At 42.5% G+C, this 26,169-nt stretch overlaps 1 protein-coding gene across 5 annotated transcripts in view; it reads right to left on the bottom strand.

Annotated features, from left to right (window-relative positions):
• Positions 1-20,486, bottom strand: part of igsf9ba (immunoglobulin superfamily, member 9Ba) — a 53,516-nt gene extending 33,030 nt beyond the window's left edge. For all 5 annotated transcript variants that reach the window (XR_015102431.1, XR_015102432.1, XM_086125205.1 and 2 more), the window contains exons 1-4: positions 20,090-20,486; positions 10,672-10,869; positions 6,778-6,924; positions 477-628 (exon numbers count right to left, since the gene is read on the bottom strand). Coding sequence is in view for 3 of the 5 variants with exons in the window: in XM_086125205.1 (XP_085981331.1) it covers positions 477-628; positions 6,778-6,924; positions 10,672-10,869; positions 20,090-20,153 (561 nt within the window). In the remaining 2 variants the exon portion in view is untranslated. The remainder of the gene's footprint in view (positions 1-476; positions 629-6,777; positions 6,925-10,671; positions 10,870-20,089) is intronic.
• Between the last annotated feature and the right edge of the window lie 5,683 nt (positions 20,487-26,169).

Below are 26,169 nucleotides of genomic sequence, written 5' to 3'. Positions count from 1 at the left end.
CATGACGACCAACCCTCCCCCACCCCCACGCCCCATCTCCAGCCCCTGTCTGACACATTCCTGCATTTCTCTGGCAAGTCTCTGTGGAAGCGAGAGCCTGCTGGTGAGCAAACACGCCAGAAAACACACGCACACACACTTGAACAATCATCTTTGCATGCGTTTCCCAAGAAGAAAAACATCAGAGGACAACTGATATGCAGTCCGCTTATTTCTGGATTTTTAAATATGTTATCTTAAATGAAGACCAATATAATATTAATTCCTCACTAGAGAATACTTACTGTATAACTAAAGGAAACAAAGTACAAAATAAAACATAACTACATAAAAACTTAGATTAAAAAATACATATGGGTGAATATAAAAACACAATGAAATAAAAAATAAAATACACAAATACAATATGAGCTTCTGTCATAGTACAGATTCATACATCTGACCTGCAGCCGTGGTGCATTTTTTTTTCCTCTTACCGAATATTTAGCGTTGGTGACAAGCTCTTCCCCCTCCCGTAGCCAGCTGATTATAGGTTTGGGGTTTCCCTGGGCAAAGCAGCTGAGCAGGATGCTGCCACCTTCCTTTGCCTCCACATACTGCGGCGGCGTCGATGTAAAAGTTGGCGGCGCTGCCGGGAAATAAAAAGCAGGCAAAAGTTACTCAAATCTGTTAACAGCAAAGCATTAGCTCTCAAATTTGATATGACAGATATACACTGCCAAAGTTGGTCAGATCCAAACACACACACGACTTGGGCAGATTTATTCGAAGGTGGTCTCCAGTATTTGGAGGGGGGCGTTTCACTGACTCAACTGCAGATAATTAGTGACACAACTGACAAAAGAATTTGCTAAATTTGGCTTTCGGTGAAATGTCCAGCAGTTCTATGATGTACGTGTATGAACAATAGCATATATGAACCTGGGGAAAAAAAGGGAGAGTGAGGTGTTTATTTTTCTTAAGTGTATGGCATAGACATACTGTAACTGGCATATTGTGAGGTTTGCATTTTTCGCAGGTGTCTATTTGGGGAGATGCATTCGACTAAGCTGCAGAGAATAACAGATGTTTATTTAAGTGGATGTTATTCGAGGAGAGGCATTTATTTGTATATTGTCAGCTGCAGAGAGTACCATGTGTTTAATTGAAAGTGTCTGCTTGGGAAAAGGCGATTATTTACTCTATTGCAGTTTAAACTTTAAACTAAAAGCTACATGTTTAGAGGGATGGCTTTGATAACTGACAAAAAAGAGCTCCCCTAAACACCATACTCCTTTAAAATTCAAAAAGAGCCTCTCGGTGATGTCCTCGCATTACCCCCGATGCTCCTAAGATACACCGGCAGCCACTGAGAACCTCGTCACCAGCAACCCAGAGGGCCAATAAACCTTCCTTCGATTTTGTTCTTCTCCTTTTCAGTAGACTGATGATAAATAGGGCCAGGGTGCTCATTTTAAAGAGAGATTTCAAGTGGGCCACTTAATTGCTGCCGGGAAAGTTGCTACGCGGCGCCATTCCAACTATAAACGCTGTCTATATCTCCAGTTTGCTCCCTAATAAACTCACTTTGGGTATACAGGTATACAGGTATGCAGGGGCTGATCTGACGTGACCAACCCCACATAAGATTCACACACACAGGAGCTGTTGATCTACATATTTATTACATAACCACAGCGAATGTTGTTCTATTGCTACTCTGAATTCTAACCCCAATTCCGTTGCCTCTTGTGAGAATGAGCACGGTGTGACAGCAAACAAGCGGCACACATAGCGCGGCGGCAGTGGGTACATCGGTCAACTTGGGACTTCATTGTCAGGTACAGCGAAAAACTGCAGATACTCTGCTAAAAAAAATACACCTAGCGTCACAATGTTGTCCTACTTGCAGCAGCCCACCCATTATACTCATTAAAGAGGTCTGCGTCCCATTGTTGAGCTCAGTTGGAGGCACGCATCCCTGCCGACACGAACATGTTCTTTGGAGGATCGCTCACCCTTGAGTGGTGACCACCAACCAGTACAGCAAAAACATTTAGACATTGAGTAGTCACAGTCATATTTTATTTATCCTCTGAAAGGATATGAGAGGAACTCAGACATCTAGACTGTAAAGACGTCCATTTACACTATGGTACAGTATATCCGTCCATCCATCTGTCCCAGTGGGCTGCAGCGTAATGACTATTCAATTAATGACAAATTTGACAAAAACTTAGGGCTTGGGGGCGTACATGTCTAGCGAAGTGGTTGAGCCAACCAGGTGAACAACTATTCTCCAGTACATTGATGTAGATATTTTTTTCGATTTTATTGATTTCTTAATAATATAGTTTCATAAAGTACAATATTGTAGGGCACTATTTATCTCATTAAAACACATTGCATTTTCTGTAAGGGGCTGGAACAGATTAATGATATTTCTATTTGTTTCAATGGGGAAAGGTGATTTGCGATATAATGGATTTAAGCTTCATGCATGATTACAGAAGGAAATGAACTTGTAAGTCAAGGTACCTCTGTATTAATTATTCCCATGGTTGATCAAATAAATTAATTCCACTCCTAATAAGGATATGCTAATAAGCCTGCATCTTGCCCATTAGGATCAAAATGGCAGTCAATGCCCATGACACAGTTTTTTTTCTTTCTTATGTTGAGTGCTGTCTTGATGTCTGCAAAGCTGAGTGATGCGTGAAAAGCACAGTGAAGGGAAGCACCAGGCAGACTAGACAGGAGGAAGACGAAGAGGAAGAGGAGGAGGGAGGCAGACCGGAGGGAGACTGGCCTCACTGTCCTTTTTCGGGCACAAGGCCTCGCCATCTGACACCTGCCACTGAGTGGGCACTAATGTGCCGTCCGCTTGGCAGGAAGCGAAGGCCACCGAACAGGAACTCCAAAGGAGGTGCACGTGTATGTGTGTGTGTGTGTGTGTGTGTGTGTGTGTGTAAACAGGCAAAAAAAAGCAAATGGCTATGCACACGAGGACAGCACCTGCTTGCCTAACACCACTTCCACTCGCCACTTGTTTGATGTGCGCACTCTGAACCGACACCAGCATTGTAATATTATCTTTCAGGGGTCTTCAGAGGGAACCCAACTGGACTTGTAGTGCTTTGAGGCAATGCCATGGCATCACTGCTGCCCTGTTGCCTTTCTAATGGCAGTTGTATGCCAGGAGTTTGGACTGAGAAAAGGAGACTGACTAAAATTGCCGAATCAATTCTCGAGAAAATTAACAATCATTTCATCATTTTGTTATATTACATTTAGAGTAGATGGCAGAAAATACTAAGTACAGTGTTATTCAACAATGTTTTTTTTTTAAAGCCACATTTATTCATTTTAAATATCTAAAGATAGCTAACCTAGAGCTGGGTCCAAAAGAGACATTGTCAATCCTGGGTTACATACAGTATACCCAGTACACTAGGTTGAAGATTTGACCTAGCACCATGGGTCAAGAATAATATCCACCAAGGGGTAGAAACTACCCAGATTGAAAAGTTAAAGCTACCAAGAAATGGCCTATCAGGTTCTCAGTAAAGCTAAGGTTGTATTAATAATGATTAATTATGTTATTACCGCAATTTCTTTATTTATTTATTTTAACAACGGATGCTCTTCCTGACAAAACCAACCCATTTTAACCAGCATTGTGACAGGCAGTGTTTGGGAATAAGCATAGGAAAAGGAAAACAACCCAGCCTTCCTTACCATGTAGGAGCAGATGTTAAGGGCGAAAAAATTACATCCTGTTACCTTTTTTTTCCACATTTATTTATTAGCAAACTAATAATATTCATTGACAACAAAGTAGTGTCACATTCTTTACAATATTGTTAGAATGGTGGGTGCAAGTTACTTAGTAAAGACATACTCAATTTCTACGAGTACAGCATGCATTTAGCTAGCTAGCTGTGCCTTAGACGCGGAATATGCATCTTGTCTGGATGCCACAATTTATATACAAACTCGGTGTCGTTTTTAAATTATGATTATACTTGCGTCATTTTCAACACTCAGCATCAAAAATACGCTTAGGGACACATAAATACAGTATCTGATTAAAATTGGCAGTTGACCGGTATAATATACTTGATACAATACATAAAAAAATGCTCCTTTTGGCTTTATCAAGGCCATTTTTGGAACATACTGACCAACAACCATCCTCACTCACATTAAGACCTATGGCCAATTTGGAATCTTCAATGAGCTTAACATGATTTTGGAGAAACCCACCCAAGCATGGGGGCAATATGCAAAATCCACAAATCCGACCAAACTAGGGTGGACCTCAGTGTGGGTTCCTTTTGTCTTGCAACTCTGCTTTCACACACAAAGAACAATGAAAAACAATGACTTGTCAATGTTAGATTCCCAGCATCCACACAACGAAAAGTCTGAATGTTGATGACATTACTACGGATATTATTAGTTGCTGTTGAAAGGCCTGACAAGAGTGAAGATCTCTGAAACAGGATATTGAGCGTGAATACTGATGAGGCAAAGCGACAGAGGTGCAGTATGCCCCCACAATAACAAGACATTCATAAAAGCTCGCAGGTGACGCCGGGCGCAACAGTCTGACCTATTCAGTCCCCACGCGGGACGGAGGCTCACGCAGAAACAGGCGCCATTGCTGTGAAGCATCCCAACGCCATAGAAAAAAGAAAAAAAAACATCAGCGTGTTTTACTATGGCATGATTATGCAGGGTTGCGGGCTTTATAAATGGTCCTCTATAGCAGTGGTCCCCAACCCCTGGGCCACGGACCGGTACCAGTCCTTGGGTCGTTTGGTACCGTGTTGCACAGAAAGAATAAATAACTCACATTACTTCCGTTTTATTAATTTCGGAAGATGAAAGATGTTTTATTTTGAAAAATTACTGGATTCTCTGGTACATCCGTCAAGAGTATGTCATTCTTGACGCAGGCCAGGTGCGCTTCTCGGTCACGTGCTAGGTTAAAATGAAACCCACGAGCTAGCAAAGTGAGTAAAAAGCAAACGTCTTTGCAAAGTTTATTTGGGAAGAGGAAAAGGCCCAACCAGGAGACAGAAGAAGAGCCTACGACTTTCAAGAAAAAGAAGGCTGCATTTAATCGACAGTATCAGGGGTCCTACTTAAAATACAGATTGATCTCAACGGGAGATTCCCACGTACCAAGCCCACTCTGCATAATATGCGGCGATAGTGAGTCGTATTTTTCATGCACTTTGTATTTGCGGTGTATCTTATTTTGAAGGCATGTGTAAACGTTTCCATAGCGACCAGAGAGTGTTGCAGCCACATAGGACGTTACTCGTGTCATGATTCTTGATGACATGTTTAGAAATTACCACAGATTTCATGCATGGTGAAAATATTGTCTGACATTAAACCGGTCCTTGGGGAAAATAAGGTTGGGGGGCCGTCGCTCTACAGTACACTGTTCCACATGCGACAACTTGTCATCATTATTCAATGGGGAGCTCTGCAATCTTCTGTAAAACATATGCATAATCACATTTCACACACCAGAAATACACGTGTGAATGACACAGGAGGTTGAGAGACCTGTGAAAGTATGTGTAAAATATGAACAACTTTCCACACTTGAGTAAAAGTGCTGCATAGTGCAGGAAAGGAAATGGTTGTTGCATTGCACACATCTGCCCCTCTCCCCCCAAAAATGCATTCTTCACATAAAACACAGTACACTGGATAGAACTGACGAATGTACTTGGGGGCTTGGCGGAGAGATGCAAAGGTGCAGATAGGTTATTTTCCCACACATCACTTAGATAGCTCGCAGACGACGTCTCATAACTGCCTTAAACAAACCACAATCAATAACGGAAGCTTGCTCGAATTGGTCTCAGGAAAACGCACATCATTGGGACCTTTTGCACATTTTAGAAAGACCGGATGCTTTTATAAAAGGAGCAAAAATCTAATCAAAAGTGCAAAACAAAAAAAAAATCTTTTTCAGATTGGATAGTCCATCTTCTGATTGGGTCTGTTATTAGTATATAGCTTCTTTTTTTTTAACTTGCTGATCATTTCCAAAATCCTGCTCATGTAAAGCCTTGTAGTTGTAGTAGTAGTAGAAGTATTCATTCTCATTGTAACATCCATCCAGCCATCCATCCATTTTCTGATCTGCTTATCCTCACAAGGGTCGCGGGTGTGCTGTAGCCTATCCCAGCTATCTTTGGGCAGTAGGCGGGGGACACCCTGAATGTTTGCCAGCCAATCGCAGGGGACACATAGACGAACAACTATCCGCGCCCACACTCACACCTAGGGACAATTGTGAGTGTTCCATTAGCCTGTCATGCATGCTTTTGGAATGTGGGAGGAGGGCGGAAAACACGGAGAACATGCAAACTCTACACAGGAAGGCCAGAGCCGTAATCGAACCCTGCAACTATGCACTGTGAGGCCGACATGCTGACCAGTCGACCACTGGGCCGCCCTCGTTGTAATGGGGAAATGTAAAATATTTTAAGAAACATTTTAGTATTGAAGTCTAAAAAATGAGTGAACCACTGTTATATTCATACCAATGATTAAGATACTCCTCTCAACTTTAATGATAGCTGAGGAGGAGAATGTATTAAAAGTTGCAGATTACCCCTAGCAAAGAAATAATTGTTTAACATGAACTGTCACGTAAGTACGAAAAGAAGCACAGGATGTAATGTTGATGTGGATGGTGAGTTTGTGCGTGACCAGCTTACACGAATGGCCCAGTGGAGAAAGTAGGCCGAATGATGCTGGAAGACTCACCGTTGACCGTGAGGTGCACCCAGCTGCCGTTGTGGAAGGTGTCATACTGTTGCTCCAGCATCAGGACCCGGCACTCGTACCAGCCCTGGTCCTCTGAGCGCACCGGCTCGATCTGCAGGGAGGCCTTCCCATGCAGAGAGGCTCGACCTGCGGACGCATGGGAAACGCAAGACAAAAGTTGTCAGGAAATCATACATGTTCATGGACTAGGTCATTGGCTATGTCACGGTTCACAGGGATGAGTCTTGTGCGGTCAGAGTGGGATCGATTGCCGCTTAGTGATTGCGGGTGATTAGAGACCAGTCCAGGGTTAGTCTGCCTTTCACCCACAGTTAGCTAGAAAAAGACTGTGACTGCCGGCAACCATTTAAGGGTGTAGTCTGCCTTTCGGCCACAGTCAGCAAGACCAGCCTGCGGATGACTACCGCCCAGTCAAGGGTGTAGTCTGGTTTTAGCACACAGTCATCACAGGCTTGTGACGGCCTCTGAAGTCTCAGCATAAAGTGCAAATAAGTTTATTTCCCAGCTCAAATAAACGTGCTGTTGGCTAAATTGCTGGAAAACAGGGCAGCTGCTTCGCAGGTAATTCCTAGAGGCCACAATTTAAGATGATTCAAAAGTATCCATCTCAAAGTCCGGCCTTCCATCTCAAAGAAGACATATGTTTCACAGTCTGTCACTCCCCCCCCCCCCCCCCCCCACTCCTTCTTCACAGTTCAAGATAAATTGGAATTCAAACAGGAGCAAATCACAAGGGAAGAAGTTGAGGAAAGTGAGGCTGCCCAAATCCACTGCCTCTCGCCTGTCTGTCTAGCAGCTTTGGACCCACTGCTCATGCGGAGGCCTTTGACAGCCCAACAGACTAAAACATTCGCTTCTGCCGGGCCTGAAAAGTGTCCTGAGATAGAGCATCTTTGCAAACTTTGATGTAGAAACTCTATATATGATCCGTTTATTGTTCCTTGGAGTCGAGGCTGCCGATGTGCTTTTGCGGAATTATACTTCAGGTGACGCGCAGATGAGTTGACCGCAGGATCGCCGCCGTCACCTGGGTGGATTTTTTGTTGTTGTTGATGTTAACAGCAAATCGATGGAGTCACGGGGAGGAGGGGAGCGCGGTGACTGCAGTCCTGCATGAAAAGAAAGGCTGTTTGTTTGAAAGAAGTCAGGTCTATTTTTGGGCTGGCCAATGAGGGGCCGAGTCAGGATGGGTAGTGTCTTTTGTCTTTTTTTTCTTTATGCATATGATGTCACAACTCTATCTGTGGCTTTACTTTTTTGAAGATCAAGTGAGTGGGTGCTGCTTAAGTGAATCGCAATGCATCTTGATCACGATTTTAGGCCAGAAAAACCAACATTTTGGGAGGCTTCACATTCATCAAAACGTACCTCCAAAAATGGACTTAAATTGCAAAGACTGTGTGTTTTCGTCATTGCCTGTTGTTACTATGACACACAAAACTGAAAATTCAGCCCACAAAGCCAATTTTTTCGTTTGCATGTCTATCATGAGTAGACGCATAAACAAGTCTGAAGAACCCATGAAGAGACACAAAAAGTCTGACATTTTAGTTGACCGATGAGCCATTACTGCTCATTATTACATTGCTGTGAATTAGGAATTTCTCCATTGCGAGACTAATAAAGGTTTTCTTATCTTATCTTATCATTAATGGCCAGGTTACTAGTCATATGGGCCACTGTGTGAACATTTCCAAAGAAAAAGAGGACAAATGATTTAAAAGAGGAATCATCTGGAATCTAAACCGAGGACTTGTCACACCATAAGCAAGAATCTTATCCTTAGATCAAGTGACCACCGAATACCGTTCACAGAGAAAAGGGAAAAATCACTTTAAAGTGGGCTTTTCCACATTCCCTTGTTTGTTTACGCAAATAATCGTCAGTCCTGCTTCAAAACATCATTTCGCATCTACAGGCCATGACTTACCCTGCACACATCGCTCCAAACGCCAGGGATCTGTTGTTGAAAGATATATGATCTTCACGCCAGCAGCTTGGCCCAGAGCCTGAGAATCAGACGCTAAAAATCTCACAAGCTGCGTGGCTGAATTATTGATGGAGTCTTTGCTTTGAGTTGGCACAAAAATAGATGTTGTTAAATGCTCTAATTTCCATATAGCCGCGGGAAAACCACACGCGGTAATGAAGGGGAGATAATATACTCTGCGAGGGGGTATGCAAAGTCTATCGTTTAGCAAGAAGAGATCTTTTCATTATGGATGATTTGCATCCAAAGTTCGGTGACCTTGAGAATGTATACAGCTGATGAACACACAACATTGTGGACTGCTTGTTTACATGCCTCGATATGTGTTGCTGTTTTGGTTAGCAACTGAGTTCAAATGGTCGATGAATTGAGATAATTGCACTTACTACTGCTGTTTTTCCTGACTGGAAAAGGGGACGGACGTGTTTAATTTGAAAACCTAACCCTTCTAGCCCTATTTCCAAAACCATAAACCTAGTTTAAAAGCCTAATTAGAAGGCCTACCATAAAAACCCTAACCCTGGCTTATTTTTCAAACCTCATTTTGAAACCCTAATTCTAGGTCCAAACCCTATTTTGAACCAAAGCCTTATTTTGAAACTCAAATACCAAACCCAATACTTGGCTTCCAATCCCATTTTGAAACCCCACTCATTGTTTTAACACCAACCTCGCTCATGTGATCAGTATCGAAATCGGCAACATTAAACCCCTACTTGAAACCTTAGCCTTTGTTTGAACCCCAATCCTTGCTTCAAACACTAATTTGGAACCTTAACCCTTGTTTGAAACCTTAAATGTTCTTTACAGAGATGGTGGCGTTCATGTTGCTTTTCTTGCACAGCCAACATGACGCGGTTTGAAGGGGCCTCTTTCCTCATCGCGCAAAACCAAGTCAACAATGACACACTCCCGTAGGATCCCCACTACACGAAAGGGAACCCCTTTAAAAACAAACAAACAAACAAATGAGAAATTGTTGTCAATGCGTCGTCATTTTCAAATTCAGGACTTGAACTGCAGTCATGCTGTGACTTATATGTTGTGACTTTGACAATATATTAACAGCCCAGGGTGAGGTTTGTGGCGCGGTAAAGAGGAACCAACAGGAGGGGATAAACGTGACCCCATTCTGACAGTTCGCCATCTTGTCATACGCGCGCGCGCACACACAGACACACAGACACACAGACACACAGACACACAGACACACAGACACACACACACACACACACACACACACAGAGGAAGCAATTTCCTGCTGCGTTGAAGGCAGTGCGCAGACATATTGACGAAATCAGCACAGGAGGATTTTTTTAAGGTTATGAAGTGATTCATGCGGCATGTAACGCATCTCAAATAGACGCAGCTTTCACTTTCACTCAACCGCGTGAGTCATAGATCAATCACTCGGCGACACAGTCATTCATTTGTGTTACCGCTATTTCTGATAGGAGGCGTTTGTCTGTGTGTGTGTATGTATGTGTGTGCAAAACCCTATTGTTTGAAATCCTACCCCAAAATATGAACTTTAAACTCTGACCTTCATTTAAAATCCCAACACAGGCTGGAAAGCCGTTGAACAAAAAGTTTATTTCTTTACTTTGCTTGTAAATGCCGTCAAATCGATTCTTTGTAAATGAATTTAAGTTATCAATGTATGTTTTTTTTTCTTAATTTCAATAAGCTACTTCTTGTTCTCACTGTTTTGCAAATGTCTTCAGCTGCTGTGCTTCCAAATGATTTCATTGTGTTGTGCTCTGGGTTGTGTAAAGCACATTGAGCTGCCCTGTGTTGGAAATAAAGTTGCCGTGTCTTCTCTTGTATTTGTCTTATGACGCGTGTCGTGGCAAAGAATGGCTACTTCTGCTGTCTGTGCTCACCAGTGTACTCTGGGTCCACATGGGGAGGGTAGAAGCGGAAGTTGATGAAGAAAGGAATAGGCACTCCGAACTTGAACCACTCCACCACGTAGGGGGGCTGCTGGCCATCCAGGGGAGGGGACACGTCGCACCCCAGGATCACGCTCTCTCCAGCGCGCGCCGTCACAAACCGAGGCTCCTCTCTCACTCCGTGGACACCTGAGGATGTAATTAGGTGGTTCCATCAACAAATTGACTCCAATACATTAAAATGCCATTCTCTTTATTGCACGTCGACAATAAAGAGGCGCAGAGTTTAGTGGACAGTGCCGTACAGCTGCCGAAAGCTTCCATTGATCTAAGATGGCTGCCACGGGGCCTGAACGTGGCCTACCTGTCTCAGCAAAACGCTCACTCCACGAATGGACTTTCTCCAGTTTGCCAGCCCCTCTGACCACACATTCAAGCACTGATATTTCACTCCCAACGAACAAAATGGTAATTCATTAGCAGAATAATCCAACCCATCAATCTATTAATTTCGACGTAAAGGTTTAAGTGGACAAAAGTCATTACAGACACATGGGCATTACAGACTGAATCACTAATTCTCACTGCAAACGTTGGCTACAAACACTATTTTAACACTCTAATCGAGACATGAAACCCTAGTTTGAAACTATGGCCTTGGTTTCAAACCTAACCCTTGTTTCCAACCCTAATCTAGTCTTGAAACCTTAATTTAAAAGACTAACCGTGACTTCAAATACTAATTTTAAACCCCGACCCAGGTTTCGAACCTTAATTTTAAACCCTAACCTTGGTTTCTAACCTACCTGAAAAAAATGCTAACTCATTTGGGGACCCTGAACTACTCATAAAACCATCATTTACAACCCTAACTCTTGTTTGAAACCATGGTGTAAAATATATAATCTTCACAAAAATGCAAGTTGCCCAACTTCAGAGGTAGAATAAGATGTGTAACAGGCAGAATGGAAACTATGTGAAAAGGAATAGTGGAAAGAAATTGGAAAACGGTTACCAAAAACAGCCCTTAGGGCAATGAGACTATACTACAATGACCTGCAGGATTGTTTTTGACAAATTGGAAACAAAGCCCAGACGTTTTCTCCACCTGCTTTCCACTACAAACCAAAGCTTGGACTCCATCTCTGAATGGCCATATGGATCACTTAGTGAGTGTGTTTATCATTTTAATCGGCATTATCCTGACATACAGTTAATCCACTTTGGCCGTTTCAGCCGGTGCAGATTCTGCTCTGAGAAAGATGAAGATTAAATCAAATTATATATTTTTTCAGACTCATCTGATGGAATCTGCTTTGCTATTGTGCCTCTTGGCCAAAAGAGGGATATAAATAAAGCTACAGTGTATTACCATGTCCAAATATTCACTTAGTGAGTTATCAACACTTAATATCACTGTTAAATCTGTAAATCCCCAATTGTATTCTACGGACACTTATTTTAGCCCAAACGAGATGGTTAGCTTTACATTTTGAAGTTTTAAAGATGACCCAATCCATAAAATCCATTTAAAAATCAACTCATTGCATTTTTAATCCAAACAAAAACAGTTTTAGAGGCTGGGATTTTGGTAGCCATGGACAGAATACAATTCGATAACAGCAACAAGCTAGTAACGTTAGCTTAAAGTGCTCAGTTATCACAAGGAAGGATTTAAAAGTTGTCGGATGAAGGGAAAATGGACAAACAAACAAACATAGACAAGTTTAGAAGCACTGGGTGGGACTTCAATATTCCGTTCAAATAATGATAGCTAGCTAGCTAGTTTCCTTGTGTTGGGGTACATGAATCACTGGTGGCTGCAACTTTAATATCCTGTATAACAAAATCCACGTGAGTGACACTTAAAGGTGGATATATTTTACCATTACTTAAACAACAGCATGCTTCCTTCTGTTGACTGCATTATATCATAGTCCAAAGTCTAAACTGCTGAAAGGCTTGGTAGATTCCCTTTTGAAATATATAGATGTATACAACAGTGCATGCTGATAAAAGCCGAACACACAAAAGTGGTGTCTTTTGAGGGCAGGGCATATTTGGCCCGGGTGGTTTTGAAATGCAAAGCAATGACATTAAACCATTTTTTTTTTTTAACCGTTGCTTCGAGTGACGGGCCAATAGATATCTAAGGCTTTTGAATTCACGGCCGTACTGACTGATTCAGATTTCCTCTGCAACTTCACTCTGGCCATATTTTTTGCTTTCGCTAAGTAGAGTCACTTGACATTAAGCATAAACTCAAATCCACCACTGAATGAGAGGGGGGAGAAAAATAACAATCCATGGATTTCTGCAGCTGATATTCAGGAGAATTCTGGTTCCTGGCATGACATTATTTTTTGATCTTGTGAAGAGTTCCCAGGCTAATAATTGTGGAATCATAATTAGCATATGGCTAAAAGTAAAACTGCTAATTACGAGCTTGAAATGACCAAATACGCTTGCCATTAACAGGACTGGCCATTTCTGCAAGCCTTGAGGCTCCTGTTCATCTACCAGGCTTTTTCAAAGGATGAGTAATTTTACTTTATTTTTGTTTTAGTCTTCAGTAGTCAACTTGTTAAAATGTAGATAATTTTTAACTTAATGATACTTGAAATCTTACTCAAAACATGTAGTTTCCTTGTGTTGGGGTACATGAATCACTGGAAATAGGTTAAACCGTGGCGAGTAAAAGCTTGAATTAATTTGTACTGCTGTGAGATTTAGTTCATGATAGTGCAAAGCACCAATGGACCACAAGTGACATGAAAAATAAAAACATGTATCCCATACTGTGATGATAAACTACATAAACAAATGAAAAACTTCTGTTCAAGGCCCATCAGAAGGCAGCTGTCCATAACAACATGCCAATCTTTCAGGCAGAATGATGGCAGGGCACGTGAGATTAATACCACCGCAGATTTCAACTTGTTTTCAAACGCATGCAAACAGCACAAAAATCCTCCCACTGACTACTTCACATAATACTCTCAGAAAGCACATTCTGGGCTACAATCGAGTCAACCAAAGCATGTTGTTAGACAGTAGATAAATGGTGAAACATTGACATTTTAAGTGGTAAAATTCACAATTTTAACAAAATATGAGACGAGAACAAAGCATGAAGTGGCTGGATGTTTATCATATGCTCACTGTCAATCCCGCCTCACTTATAAAGCAGCACAAAGCTACAAAGGGGGATGATTGTCTACAAGCTTACTTTGAGGAGAATGTAACGGCACGTACAGTAGGATCCCTGGACCAAATGGCTGCAGAAAGCCTCTCAAGGGCGCGCAGCCACCGGGCTGGATGGGCCACTGACAGAGAGGTAATTGAATGCCAGGCTGCATGGCTGAAGGTCACATCAGGGAATGTGTGTGTGTGTGTGTGTATGAATGCATGAAGGGGCTAGTGGCGTCGCAGAAAGCCTTGTGTTTGTGTATGTTACAATTCAACGAGACTGTGTTTAAAATAACTCTTGCGATATTATTTATAAGATGTATTCAGAAGGGTGCCTTTAATGTTTTTCACTCGGTAGGGATAGTGAAGCATGTGAGCGGCTTGAAAGTTTTTAGAAGTTTGCTGCGAGATGACCACGGCTGGAACTGGGAAAGTGGGTGGTGGTACGCACAGTAGGGAGAGACTGAAGACAACTGACAAATGTGGCTGGAAAATTGCCATGGACGTCCAAAACAGTTGCTACAATTTTTTAAATAGTGGATGGAGTGAAAGGGGGTTGCGTCAAGTTTAAGACTAACAACACAAGGGGCCTCGCCCACCAGTCGTGTTTGCTGCTTCACGGCCAGTCCAGATAGCTGTCTTTATTATTTCGCCCTCTTTTAATTGCTGCATGCTCTGATGCGGCATGCTCAGTCAGGGATGCTGTGGATGTGCTGACACCTGCGCAAAAACTCCGGTGCAGAACAGACAAGGAGAGAAAGATGGCCGTCCGTGGCTTGCCAAAGGCACAAAGGGAGAAGCAACACATTGCAGCTCCCAAGTGCACATGACAAGGCACTTCTGAATTAAAGTTAATAAGTTTAATAATATGCCATACATGGCCGAAGATAGCATCTGAATCCTGCTGTCTGTTTCGAATTTATCGACATTGGGGATTCTGTTAATGCAAATTTTCAACAAAAACTAAAGTTTGGTTTAACTGATTAGGATTTAGCGATATGGTCTTAAAACAAATAAAATAAACAAATTATATATATATACAGTATATATAAAAAAAAATTCCCCCAAAGCAGTTCAATTGATGGATGTATATTTTCCCCCTTCTCCCTTTCACAAATGGCAAAGGCATTAATCAAAATGTTTTAGGGTTTTCATTTTTTATACAGATAATGTGTAAATATATATGCATACTGTACATACGTACACATACATATATACATGCATATTTTTAGCCCCTTCATGCATTCATACTCTACACACACACACACACATGCGCACACACACACACACACACACACACACACACACACACACACACACACACACCTTCCACTCTGCTCCTTTCTTATGGAAAATGATTGGGTTCATGTTATCTGTTTCTTAGCTGGAATTGAAGTGATAGGAAATGACAACCAAATTTCATGCTGCCAAGTAAAACTGACTTTGGGGGCTGAGTTTTAAAAACATTTGGGGTGATGCTCTGAAGCAGATTTTTGAAATTCCTGTAAGGTGCATTGAGTTATTGAGGACAGTAAAGCAATAGTACGTACAGTGAACACATTCGCTAATGAAAATTGACATCTTGTGACAAACCGAGATTCAAAATCTAATCTCTATCTTCAACTCAAAGGCTATGCTGATATCAAATCCAAAGTGATGCAACTCTACAGGGGTCTGTTCGTTATTTCAGTGGTTTAAAAACCTGAATTTCACACAAGTTGGACGAGACACTCTTCCACACTTACTTGTTGAAAAATGGACTAATAATGTGAATCTATTTGTTGGTAGCAGTAAACTCTTAGATTCCAGTGAACAAAATAAATGTCCACGGCTGTGAATGAGTTAAAGGCATTCAACCCATGAATACGACAGAACGTTTTGGAAACTGCACTTCATCATCCTTGTTGACTTCTTTACATTTTGTTTCATGATGAAATTAATTCATTTTGACAGAGAAAATTCATGGTCACACAACGAATGAAACTCACAAAGGGTTTTCTTCAGTAACATGTCAGATGTAATGAGCAGTATCAGCACAAATAAAAGCATCATTGCACCAAATCCAGACTTGCACAATGTCCCAGACAGAAATAACAGAAGTCAGAGCTATCGAACTGTCTAAAGCCCAATCTCAAATCTCCGGGGACGCCTTTGAAAACGTGATTGAAAGTCTCACCACCTACCCAAATAAAAGCTGACTACATATGAATGTTTTTTTGTTTTTTGTTTTTTTCAAGAGCCCTATCGCCAAGTCGCGGTTCACATGGGATTTCCGCATGCTGTCAAACAAGAACACAAAGCTGAAAATAGTCCCCTTCAAACAGCAACATTCTGCCACCGTCACTTAATTACCGCTTACGGTGTGGCTCCTGCTTCACCTTGATTGGTTGCCAAATCACTGTTGACTTTGTTGAAGTGACCTCCATTCTCCCAGACCATATGCTAGACAACCCCCCCCCCCCCCCCCAAGTCCGCAGCAAATAATAATAAATGAATTGGAAAAGAAACTTCTGTGACCGGGCGGCCCGGTAGTCCAGTGGTTAGCACGTGGACTTCACAGTGCAGAGGTACCGGGTACGATTCCAGCTCCGGCCTTCCTGTGTGGATTTTGCATGTTCTCCCCGTGCTTGCGTGGGTTTCCTCCCACATTACAAAAACATGCTTGGCAGGCTGGTTGAACACTCCAAATTGTCCCTAGGATGTGAGTGTGAGCGCGGGTCGTTGTTCGTCTCTGTGTGCCCTGCGATTGGCTGGCAACCGGTTCAGGGTGTCCCCCGCCTACTGCCCCAAGACAGCTGGGATAGGCGCCAGCACCCGCCGCGACCTTAGTGAGGATAAAGCGGTTCGGAAAATGGATGGATGGATGGACTTCTGTGACCAAGGCTGATTGTTCCTGCCCGCCCTATTTTTGTGGCCTTTTCACAGTCTTTGCAGGAGAACACCGTCAATAGATTTGAAATTAAGTTGAGGAACAAAAGCATATTTACGACATCTCTCCAATAAAAGACGATGCGATACGTATCTGGGATACTACGATTCAAGGACAGTTCTTTTTACATTTGAATCAGTGGGATTACAATTCGATTCAACATGGTATGGCTAAATTTGAGAGAGTATGATGCAATGAGTTTCTTGTTGTCATTTTACACACACACACACACACACACACACACACACAACATCAGAGGAAGCAATTTCCTGCTGCGTTGAAGGCAGTGCGCAGATGTATTGACGAAATCAACATGCTTTAAGCTTATAACATGTCAAGTAAGCGTCAAATGGGAGTGCCATTAAACTGCTTGAAGTTTCCTTTTCGAAGAATTGTTCACAACTGCCAAACTGCTCCTTGTTGTGAAGTGAGTCGAGTTCACTGCCACCATTCAGTCCTCATATTGCAAATGTGTGCTCGCAAATCAAAGCAAAAATATCGGACAAAGGAAGGCTTGTATCTAAGTCGGGGCAATCTTTTCTCAAGGCATTTATGTTTGACACTTGCACTCAAAGGTCACCAGTGGAAAAATTTGAATAGCTCGAGCCTTAGTATGATGGAGCACAGTTGAATAACACTTCAAACTACAACTATAATCACAAGGCTTCTTTAAAAGAATGACACTCAAAACCCAAAAATTCCAGCTGGACTTTTTAAATGGCCGATTTTAGCTTTTTAAAATGGAATTGTATTTGACTTTTTCAGATTTTTTTTTTAACACGTCTCAGAAAACAAAAATAATGACACGAACCCACCCAACCCCCGCACACAACTCAACAACAATTTAACAATAATCTGACGATCTTTGTCGACTTTTACTCTCGGTTGCAAAATTAAACAAATACAAAGTTTTGTTAACAGTCAGAAATTCTCCTTGGGAGCCCCACAAAAAAATCATTTTATTCATGATACTTTTTAACTTTCTAATCAGTTAAAGGTTTTGGATGGATGGATGGATGGATGGATAGATTATCCAAATCTACTTCCAATAATGGTAAAGTAAGAATCGTTGCTAGAACTCTACCATAAGGGTGAATGTCAACGGCATTGCGAGACAGTTCTTCTCCAATAAATCTGGATGTGTTGCATACTCAAGTGAATGCACAGAAGCGTGCGAAACAGACGGACGGGGTGAGTGAGAGAGAGGAAAAGAAAAAAAAAAGCGCAGATGCTCAGCAGTCGACTTGTCCTGAGGCTTAAACCAGGCTATCGTTTGCCAGTTTGCACAACACACCATGTCAGAATGTTCATGTGAACGTGCATCACAGTTGGTAGGACTGTGATGCTTCTCACTAAATATGCACTGTTTGATTCCCTGCCCAAATAGTCATTGTCTCGCCTTTGCATTTTCCCATTCAGATCTTAGTTCACTGACATCACCTTCCACGTTCTGGCACCATCTCATCAGCCACCCGCATCACAGAAAAAAAATAATCCCAGCTAAACTTGACCCATTTACTGTCTTGGCAGTTTTGATTTAGAGATGACATGAATCTGCCACCAACCTTGTCACAGCATCTCCACTTTCTGGCCCTCAGAATTCACAACAAGAAGATCAAATTTCAGGGGGAAAAGTTATCTTCGAGCTTTGCTTCACTTTGGAGCAAGGGTTTCATTAAGCACGTACTTTTTTTTTTTTTACAAAATAAATGTGAGCTAAATATACAAAATGGCGTATGGATAGTCTGACAATGACCAAAGCTTTCTAAAAAAAGACCACAATTTTAAGACTTCAAAAAAATTAGGAGGCTTACTATCTTTTCATTTTAGTATGTAATCATAAATTTATCTTTGTATTTCCATAGAAAAATAATAATAAAACAGTATTTACATGTCTCTTAAATTGAAAAAAAAAAAAAGACTAGATGTCTGCTCCTCGCGTGAGCAAGATGTGGCAAGTTCCACATGGGCACACACATTTTACAATCCTAATTTCAACTGCCTTAAGGTCATTGAGATGGCAAAAAAGAGGTTTCCCTGGACCGTGAAAAAAAAAATGAAAACAAACAAATGAAATTCATCTGATTAAGATGGTTGTGCTATTTTGGAAGGAGACACTTTTTCAATAGAGGAACTGTTGACCGTTTCCCCACCTCACTTAAATTTAAAGCACAAAAAGCACTTCTTTGGTTAGTGTGTTATTTTTTCATAGGGAAGTATATTTTCATTTATTTTTAATAGTGTACTTTTCATATAGGTAGCTCGATAGAGTGACTAATTTTAAAATGTGCCTCTTTTCAAGAAAAATGTTTGCATTTGTTCAACATGCAAGACTGAAGTTGAAATTTAACATGACTCTTGTCATATTTATCTTTCCAGTGTGGCCCTACTGAAGGCCCCCTGTAAATAAACGCCTGGTACTCTCTGCAGTTGAGTGTCTAAAAAAGCCCTGGTGGCTCTTAGAGGAAATTGTCTAGTCTGTCACCTTCACTGCAGCAAAGCTAAGCAGACTCTCAAACACACACACACACACACACACACACACACACACACACACACACACACACAGCCACGCTTTCAGAGCCCACTCGCTATCAGACTTCACGCCAGACGTGTGCAATAGCAGAGCAGTTTCGACTGGGATGCGTGGACGTGGGGGGGGGGGAGTCACTGGGATCAGTTACCAGGCAACAGCTTGGCCCGTGTCTCCCTCGTCTGGACATGAATGGGAAAGCAAGGTTAAGTGAGTGCATCTGTCAATGCACATGGAGTATGACTGGGAGCCCACACTTAAAAAAAAAAAAAGAGTCTGATATGCATTTGATGATGCACAATGTATGTAGAACACACACTATACTATCACGACAGCCCACCAAAGTGCATATTGCAGGCTCCTGTCAAAGCTGAGAGTGCATTAATCTGACATGTGATGCATTATTTAGCTACTTGCTCCATCCTTGGAGGGACTCAGACGGTCACACCCCTCTCATAGGAGTATGGGACCTGCCGTGCTATGATCCCACATCCACGCGTTCTACACGAATGAAGCATGATCAATCTTGCTCAAGAGTCCATTGCTCAGAGTCCAATCCTTTGCTTGTGTGTGTGCGTGTGTGAGTGTGTGTGCGCGCGCGCGCGTAAGCCTCGAGGAACAAAATCTCGTGCAAGAAAAAAAAAGCAACGCATATCTGTAGCTGCAACAGCAGCAGCACATTCGCTCTCTCGCACGCACGCACGCACAGATGGTGTGCAAAAATGCAACGGGAGGTATTATATTGCACTTCGACTCACCTTGAGCGGCCGTTCCTCTGGTGCTGAATACACTTGCTATCAGAGTGGCCACATACCAAATCATACTATTGCCAGCCAGCTAGCGCCACGCCAAGTGCCCCGTTCGTTCGACCACGATGGCTCATATTCGACCTTGCGCCTCCTTATCTAGCGCTCCTCTCTCCTCCTTTTCCTTTTTCTTTCTTTTTTTAGCGACTTCTCGCATCCGGTGTCGTCTCCCCGGCGCGTTCGCCTCCCTTCGTCCCTTCTTCCCTCCCCCGTCCTTCCATCCGCATCCCCGATGAGACACAGCACCTGCACCTGCACCTGCACCGCCGCCGCCGCGCTTGTCTCGCCACACACGGAGCCGTTTTTTTCCTCTCTCCCTCCTTCTCTCTCTCCTTTTACTAGCGCCTGAGCGGAGAGCCCCGGAGTGGGAGGAAGCGCAAAGCCCAGCCTCCCCCACGCTCGTGCCCTCCCTTCTGTCCCTCCTTGCAAATCCCGCCCCTTTCTCTCACCTGATTGGCTGCCGGTTGGGCCTCCCGCAAGGGGATTGGTCTGGACTGGCGTGCGCCCCATTCAAGGTGAGTTGGAGCGTGCCCGTAGTAGAGTTGTAGGGGAGCCGCAGAATCATGCGCACTGACTGAGAGACATGTCATGGGCATATTTCCACCTACAAAAAAAAAAATAAGAAACCTGATAAAATTTTCAAAAAAGTATCCCCATGTGTGCCATCTACGCCTTTCAGTGTTTGCCGTGTGTCGTGCATGTGTGTGTGACGCATGGGTGTGGCGACAGAAATAAGCATGGGGATGCAAGCTGCTTCTCTCCACTACACACGGTTCGTCCTGATAAGCCAGCCACTATCCACTACTACGCTACACACATCTCCCCATCTCTCCCCTCGCCTCGTCTTCAATGGATGCCGCTTTCTGCATGCATGTGCGCACACAGGGCTGCGATTGATTATTGCACCTCCAGAAAACGGCGCTTTGCACCAGGCAGGACCATCAAAGGCGTTATTCTGCATATTCAATACATGTCGTCTTTTATATCGGCAGCACGGCGGGTTCGCGATTGAGCACGGTTGCCAGCACGGCGGATTCGCGATTGAGCACGTCTGCCTCACAACTCTGAGGTTGGGGGTTCATATTTTGATGCATTTGTTATGCTTGAGAAAACATTTGTCTGAATTTTGGGGGTCTTGAAACGGATTAGGGCACGAGTTTTCATTGTGAAATGAGCACAGACGCAACAGTATTGCACAAAACAGGAAGTAATAAGATAATTGAAAAGAATGTAAGTAATTAAACAGCTTTTGAATGATTATTTTATGCTTCAATGCCCATTGACATTGTGCTTTTTCTGGCGTTTGTACCTTAACTATCAGTAGCAGTATAATACAGCTGTACATTCAACACAATGAAGACGTTCACATCTAATTGACTCAGTCAGCTGCAGTCATTGTTTTCTGCAGAGGATAAAGAATATATGCCACCGAGTATGCTCTGTGTGTTGCTATTTGTGTCGAAATGCCTGTGGCTTAAAGGATTATAACTACAGCAACAATGATTCTAGTTTTATTAGCCTGTCTATGATGTTTTCTATTGTGGTTAGTTATCAAGCTAACGAACTTTGATTAAATATTCAATGTATAATTCTCTTTTATTTCATGTTTAAACTTCAAATGGGAATAAAACAATAAAACAGCCTGAAGATAGCACTTGGCCTCTTTTTTTTTTGTGGAATTGTTCACCGTCTGTTGTTTGTTGTGAAGTTCACTGCCACTATTTAGCGCTTGCAACTCAGATTTTTGCTCGCAACTCAAGACAAAGATTGCATTGAATGCTCCGATTCGGCAATTTTCCAGGGTCAGTGTGTGAAAAACACATATAGTATGACACTGATATTGGGCCACATGGGCTCCAGGAATTGTTTTGGGGCATCTGCGCAAGGTGAGCTTTGTCCCTCTTCTGCATAGTAAGACACAATGAAATTATCAACACGCACTGTCCATTCCACCCCTCCCATCCGAAGTTACCGAATTGCTGACACAACAACACAAGACGACTTACATGCAGCCACATCTGAGATGCATTTTGATTGTGAAACACGGTGTGACATAACATCTGGCTCACGAGGCAATTTTTATTTGCCGTGCTGCCTTTGGATTTCCCCGCTAGAGAAACATAACATAATCTCTTACGCAACCAAACTATTGGTTTTAGATGAAACCGTGATAGAACAGGAAATCTTTCCGATTTTTGGTAGGCAACATGGGGAGTCATTTGAAATAAGTTTGGGTTTATCTGTTACATAATATAAAAATGATATGAAGTTGGGCAGAATGAATGCCAAATGACAACACATTTTTTTTGCATTGCATAAACAAAATATGTAAATATTTTACTTTCCCAAAAAGATGATCTTGAATGTGATGTACGATGCTTTTTACAGTCAAGACTGAGGGGTTTACTTATATGATATGCTACAGTACATAAAAGCAATGTATCATAAATTATTAATTTCATAGAAATTGAAGAGAAATGCAACTCTACAAATACAATCCAACGTTCCAACAGACACAAGGAGGTAGTGACATATGCATTTGTGTGCTACAGAGCTCCTTCCAGCATGTCAACTTAGTCTGTAAAATGTGGACCAGACTGGCCAACATCACAGTGTCTGTTGCAGCTGCGTCTCCATGAGTGCTGCACTTCCATGCTGTGTATTCGCATGTTAACTTTACCTCTAATTGTACCTTTGAAGGTTATGTCTGCTAATATTGCTTGCTGCTTATGTTTACTTGGTGTGTTGCGTCATCACAACTCACTCCTGAAATGGCCAGCAGCTAGCCAGCCGGGGCCTTTTAGCATAGCATTTCCGTGTTGTGTGTTAGCATGTCAATTTTACTTCTCATGGTACCTTTGAAGCCATGTCTACTGACACTGGTGTGGCTAGCTTATTCTTATTTAGTGTGGTACGTAGTCAAATCTCAATCCTGCTTGAAGTGTGGCTCTTTACCAATGGCTAGCCAGCTGGAGCCATGTCATCTAACAGTTAGTGCTACGCTCCTCTTAAGCACAGAGACCGTGATCGCTTAGATTGAAGCTACAGGCAGGATGCTGAAAGTCCAGTTTGACACTCATTGACTAAAGACAAGTGTAGATATTGCCGTTGTTTTTTCTTTTTTTGGGGAGGGAATTAAACAATGTTATAAATATCACAAAACTATTAGTAATGTCTCTCTTTGTGTGATTCTTGTTTAAAACGTGTGGAGCAGATACATTTCATTAAGGTAACACAAACAATGGTTACAATAGCGGCTTTGTGTGCTTATTTTAATCACTGTAAGAGCCTTGGAAATGTGTTGAAATACTTCTGTTTTGCAACCCAACCCTCAAGCTCCCACTTCACTTTAGGTCATCAAAAAGTGATGATTTTACTTGTTTTGTCTTCTTCTTTATTGTATACAGTGGTAAGGGCAGAGCGAGTTCAAGTGATTTTCTTTACTTTTCATAGTGACAGTGTTAGTTTTTCACAGTCGCCATGGTTACACATACAAAAGCCTCTACAGGTGTCATATGCATCGCTGCCACCGCAGGAGTTCAATTATCCATCCATCCATTTCCCGAACCGCTTGATCCTCACTAGGGTCGCGGGGGGTGCTGGAGCCTATCCCAGCCGTCTCCGGGCAGTAGGCGGGGGACACCCTGAATCAGTTGCCAGCCAATCGCAGGGCACACAGAGACGAACAACCATCCACGCCCACACTCACACGTAGGGACAATTTTAGTGCGTCCAATCAGCCTGCCATGCATGTTTTTGGAATGTGGGAGGAAACCGGAGTACCCGGAGAAAACCCACGCAGGCCCGGGGAGAACATGCAAACTCCACACAGGGAGGCCGGTGCTGGAATCGAACCCGGTACCTCTGCACTGTGAAGCCGACGTGCTAACCACTGGACTACCGGGCCGCCCTGGAGTTCAATTAAAGTAGAATTAAAGTAAAAAGGCAGCAATGAGAATGTGAAAAGCGACCAGGTTTGAAAGGAAGTCTTCAGGTCTTCAAGTTGGGGTTTTTTTTCCTCTCACAAATCTATTTTTAACACAGTGCTGATTGCACCAAAGCGTGCAATGCCTGCAAATTCACAGCTCTCGCACTTTGGTTCAACCTCACGTTGCTAGTTTGTGATGCAAGTCATTCTGTGAAACATTATATTAGGTCACTTGTTGTTTTTGTGCCCCCCCCCTCTCCCTTACTCATTGTAACTTCCAGAAATGTACCTGTAATCCCACTGCAAACGGAGAAGGCAACCTTCCAATTGGCTTCGCAAACTTATCTTTCCTAGCAGGGGGATCTGAAGTCTACACCCAAAGTGGTAAAACAGCAGTGCAGATGTGAGCTCACAGAGAGGAAGCTAATATAGACTCTTGAAATTTGCATCTATTGTACATTGGGTCTTTCCACTTTGTGTGTGCCGTGGCATAGTAAGTAAGGTGCTCTAAAGCTCATCTCTCACAGAGATAGGTTTGACCGAGATATAGGGGCAGGTCTGTGAAAATAACTCATTTTCATCAGTTCACTGACTTTTTTTTTTTTAGTTGCTAAAATACAAATAGACGTCATGGTACGTTTATTTCTTGAAGTGGATAGCTTCCATAAATGACCTGAGAGAAAAGGCAGGCAGCAAAAGGCGGCAGCAGCAGTATACCCTGGGCTTATACCTCCACCTAGTGGTCATGAACTAGAACAACCCCATTTGAATAAGCACGATGGAGTTCGCAATTCATGTCAAAATCAGATATACAATCATTCTCATCCAGTCACCCGAATCTCAAGTGGATTGCAATTAAAAATCGAGCAAATACACAGTCGAGGATATGTCGTTTAAAAAATATATTTTTTATGTGAGAGCTCATTTGCACTTTTGATCAACTGGTATCATACTCTTTATTATTATTATTATTGTTATTATTGTATTCCTATGGTTACAAATGCAGTCGTCCTCAAGCGCAGTATCAATACTGATGAACCGTGTGGCAAGTCCACGTTTTAAAATTATTTTGTGGAATTGTGGGCACAGTGTCCTCCGAGTTAAAGAGAAAAAGAACCACACGGACTGCTTTGACGCAAAGTTCAAAGCCATCATCTTTGATGGTATGGGGCTGTATTAGTACCAATAGTATGGCTGATTTACGCATCTGTGACGGCACCATTAATCCTCAAAGCTACTCCAGGTTTTGGGGAACATGCTGCCATCCAAGCAACAGATCTTTTTGTTGGACGCCCTGCTTATTTCAGCAAGACAAAACCAAACCACTTTCTGCGTGTGCGTTACAACAGTGTGGCTTCATAGTAAAAGAGTGCGGGTACTAGACTTTGGCGCCTACTTGCAGTCCAGACCTGCCTCCCATTAAAAATGTGTGGCACATAATGAAGCGTAATATACGATAATAACAGAGACCCCGGACTGTTGAACAGCTGAAGTTGTACGTCAAGAAAGAATGGCAAAGAATTCTACTCAACAAAGCTTCAACAATTAGTGTCCTCAGTTCCCGAACGTGTATTGAATTTTATGAAAAGATGACGCAACACAATGGTAAACCCTGTGCGAGCTTTTTGCAGCCATAAAGAGTTAACAAGTATTTGCAAAAAAAACAAAGTATCAATTTAACATTAAATGCGGTATCTTGTCTTTGTAGTGTATTCAATTAAATGTACGTTAAACATGATTTGCAAAACAAGGTATTGTTTTTATTTATGGTGAACGCAATGTCCCAACTGCATTGTAATTTGGGTTTACTGTAAATCCTACTGGCTTCATCAGGTGTTTTGTGCCTGGGAGACCATGCGCAGGGCTTAGAGACTCTTGGCGTAGCGATAGAAACAGCTGGACGGAAACATTCACGAATTATCTGGAGCGTCGCTCTCGCTGTCCCCCTATCCTTGCACTGTACCCTATGTGCGGTGGAGATCATGTGTGCATCCGCGATCGATAAATGAGGCACTACAAGAATGTGCGACTGATCGCGCCGGAAGGAGGCACCTTCCCTAGTTAAGAGGTGGCATGCCCAGTGCCCTTGGATTCATGCCTGAAC

The sequence above is a fragment of the Hippocampus guttulatus genome, chromosome 12, assembly GCF_054856545.1.
Source record: "Hippocampus guttulatus isolate MCC_2025c chromosome 12, RoL_Hgut_1.0, whole genome shotgun sequence".
NCBI lineage: Eukaryota > Metazoa > Chordata > Actinopteri > Syngnathiformes > Syngnathidae > Hippocampus > Hippocampus guttulatus.
The sequence above is the reverse complement of the archived record's forward strand: the minus strand, read 5'-3'. Positions and strand labels throughout refer to the sequence as shown.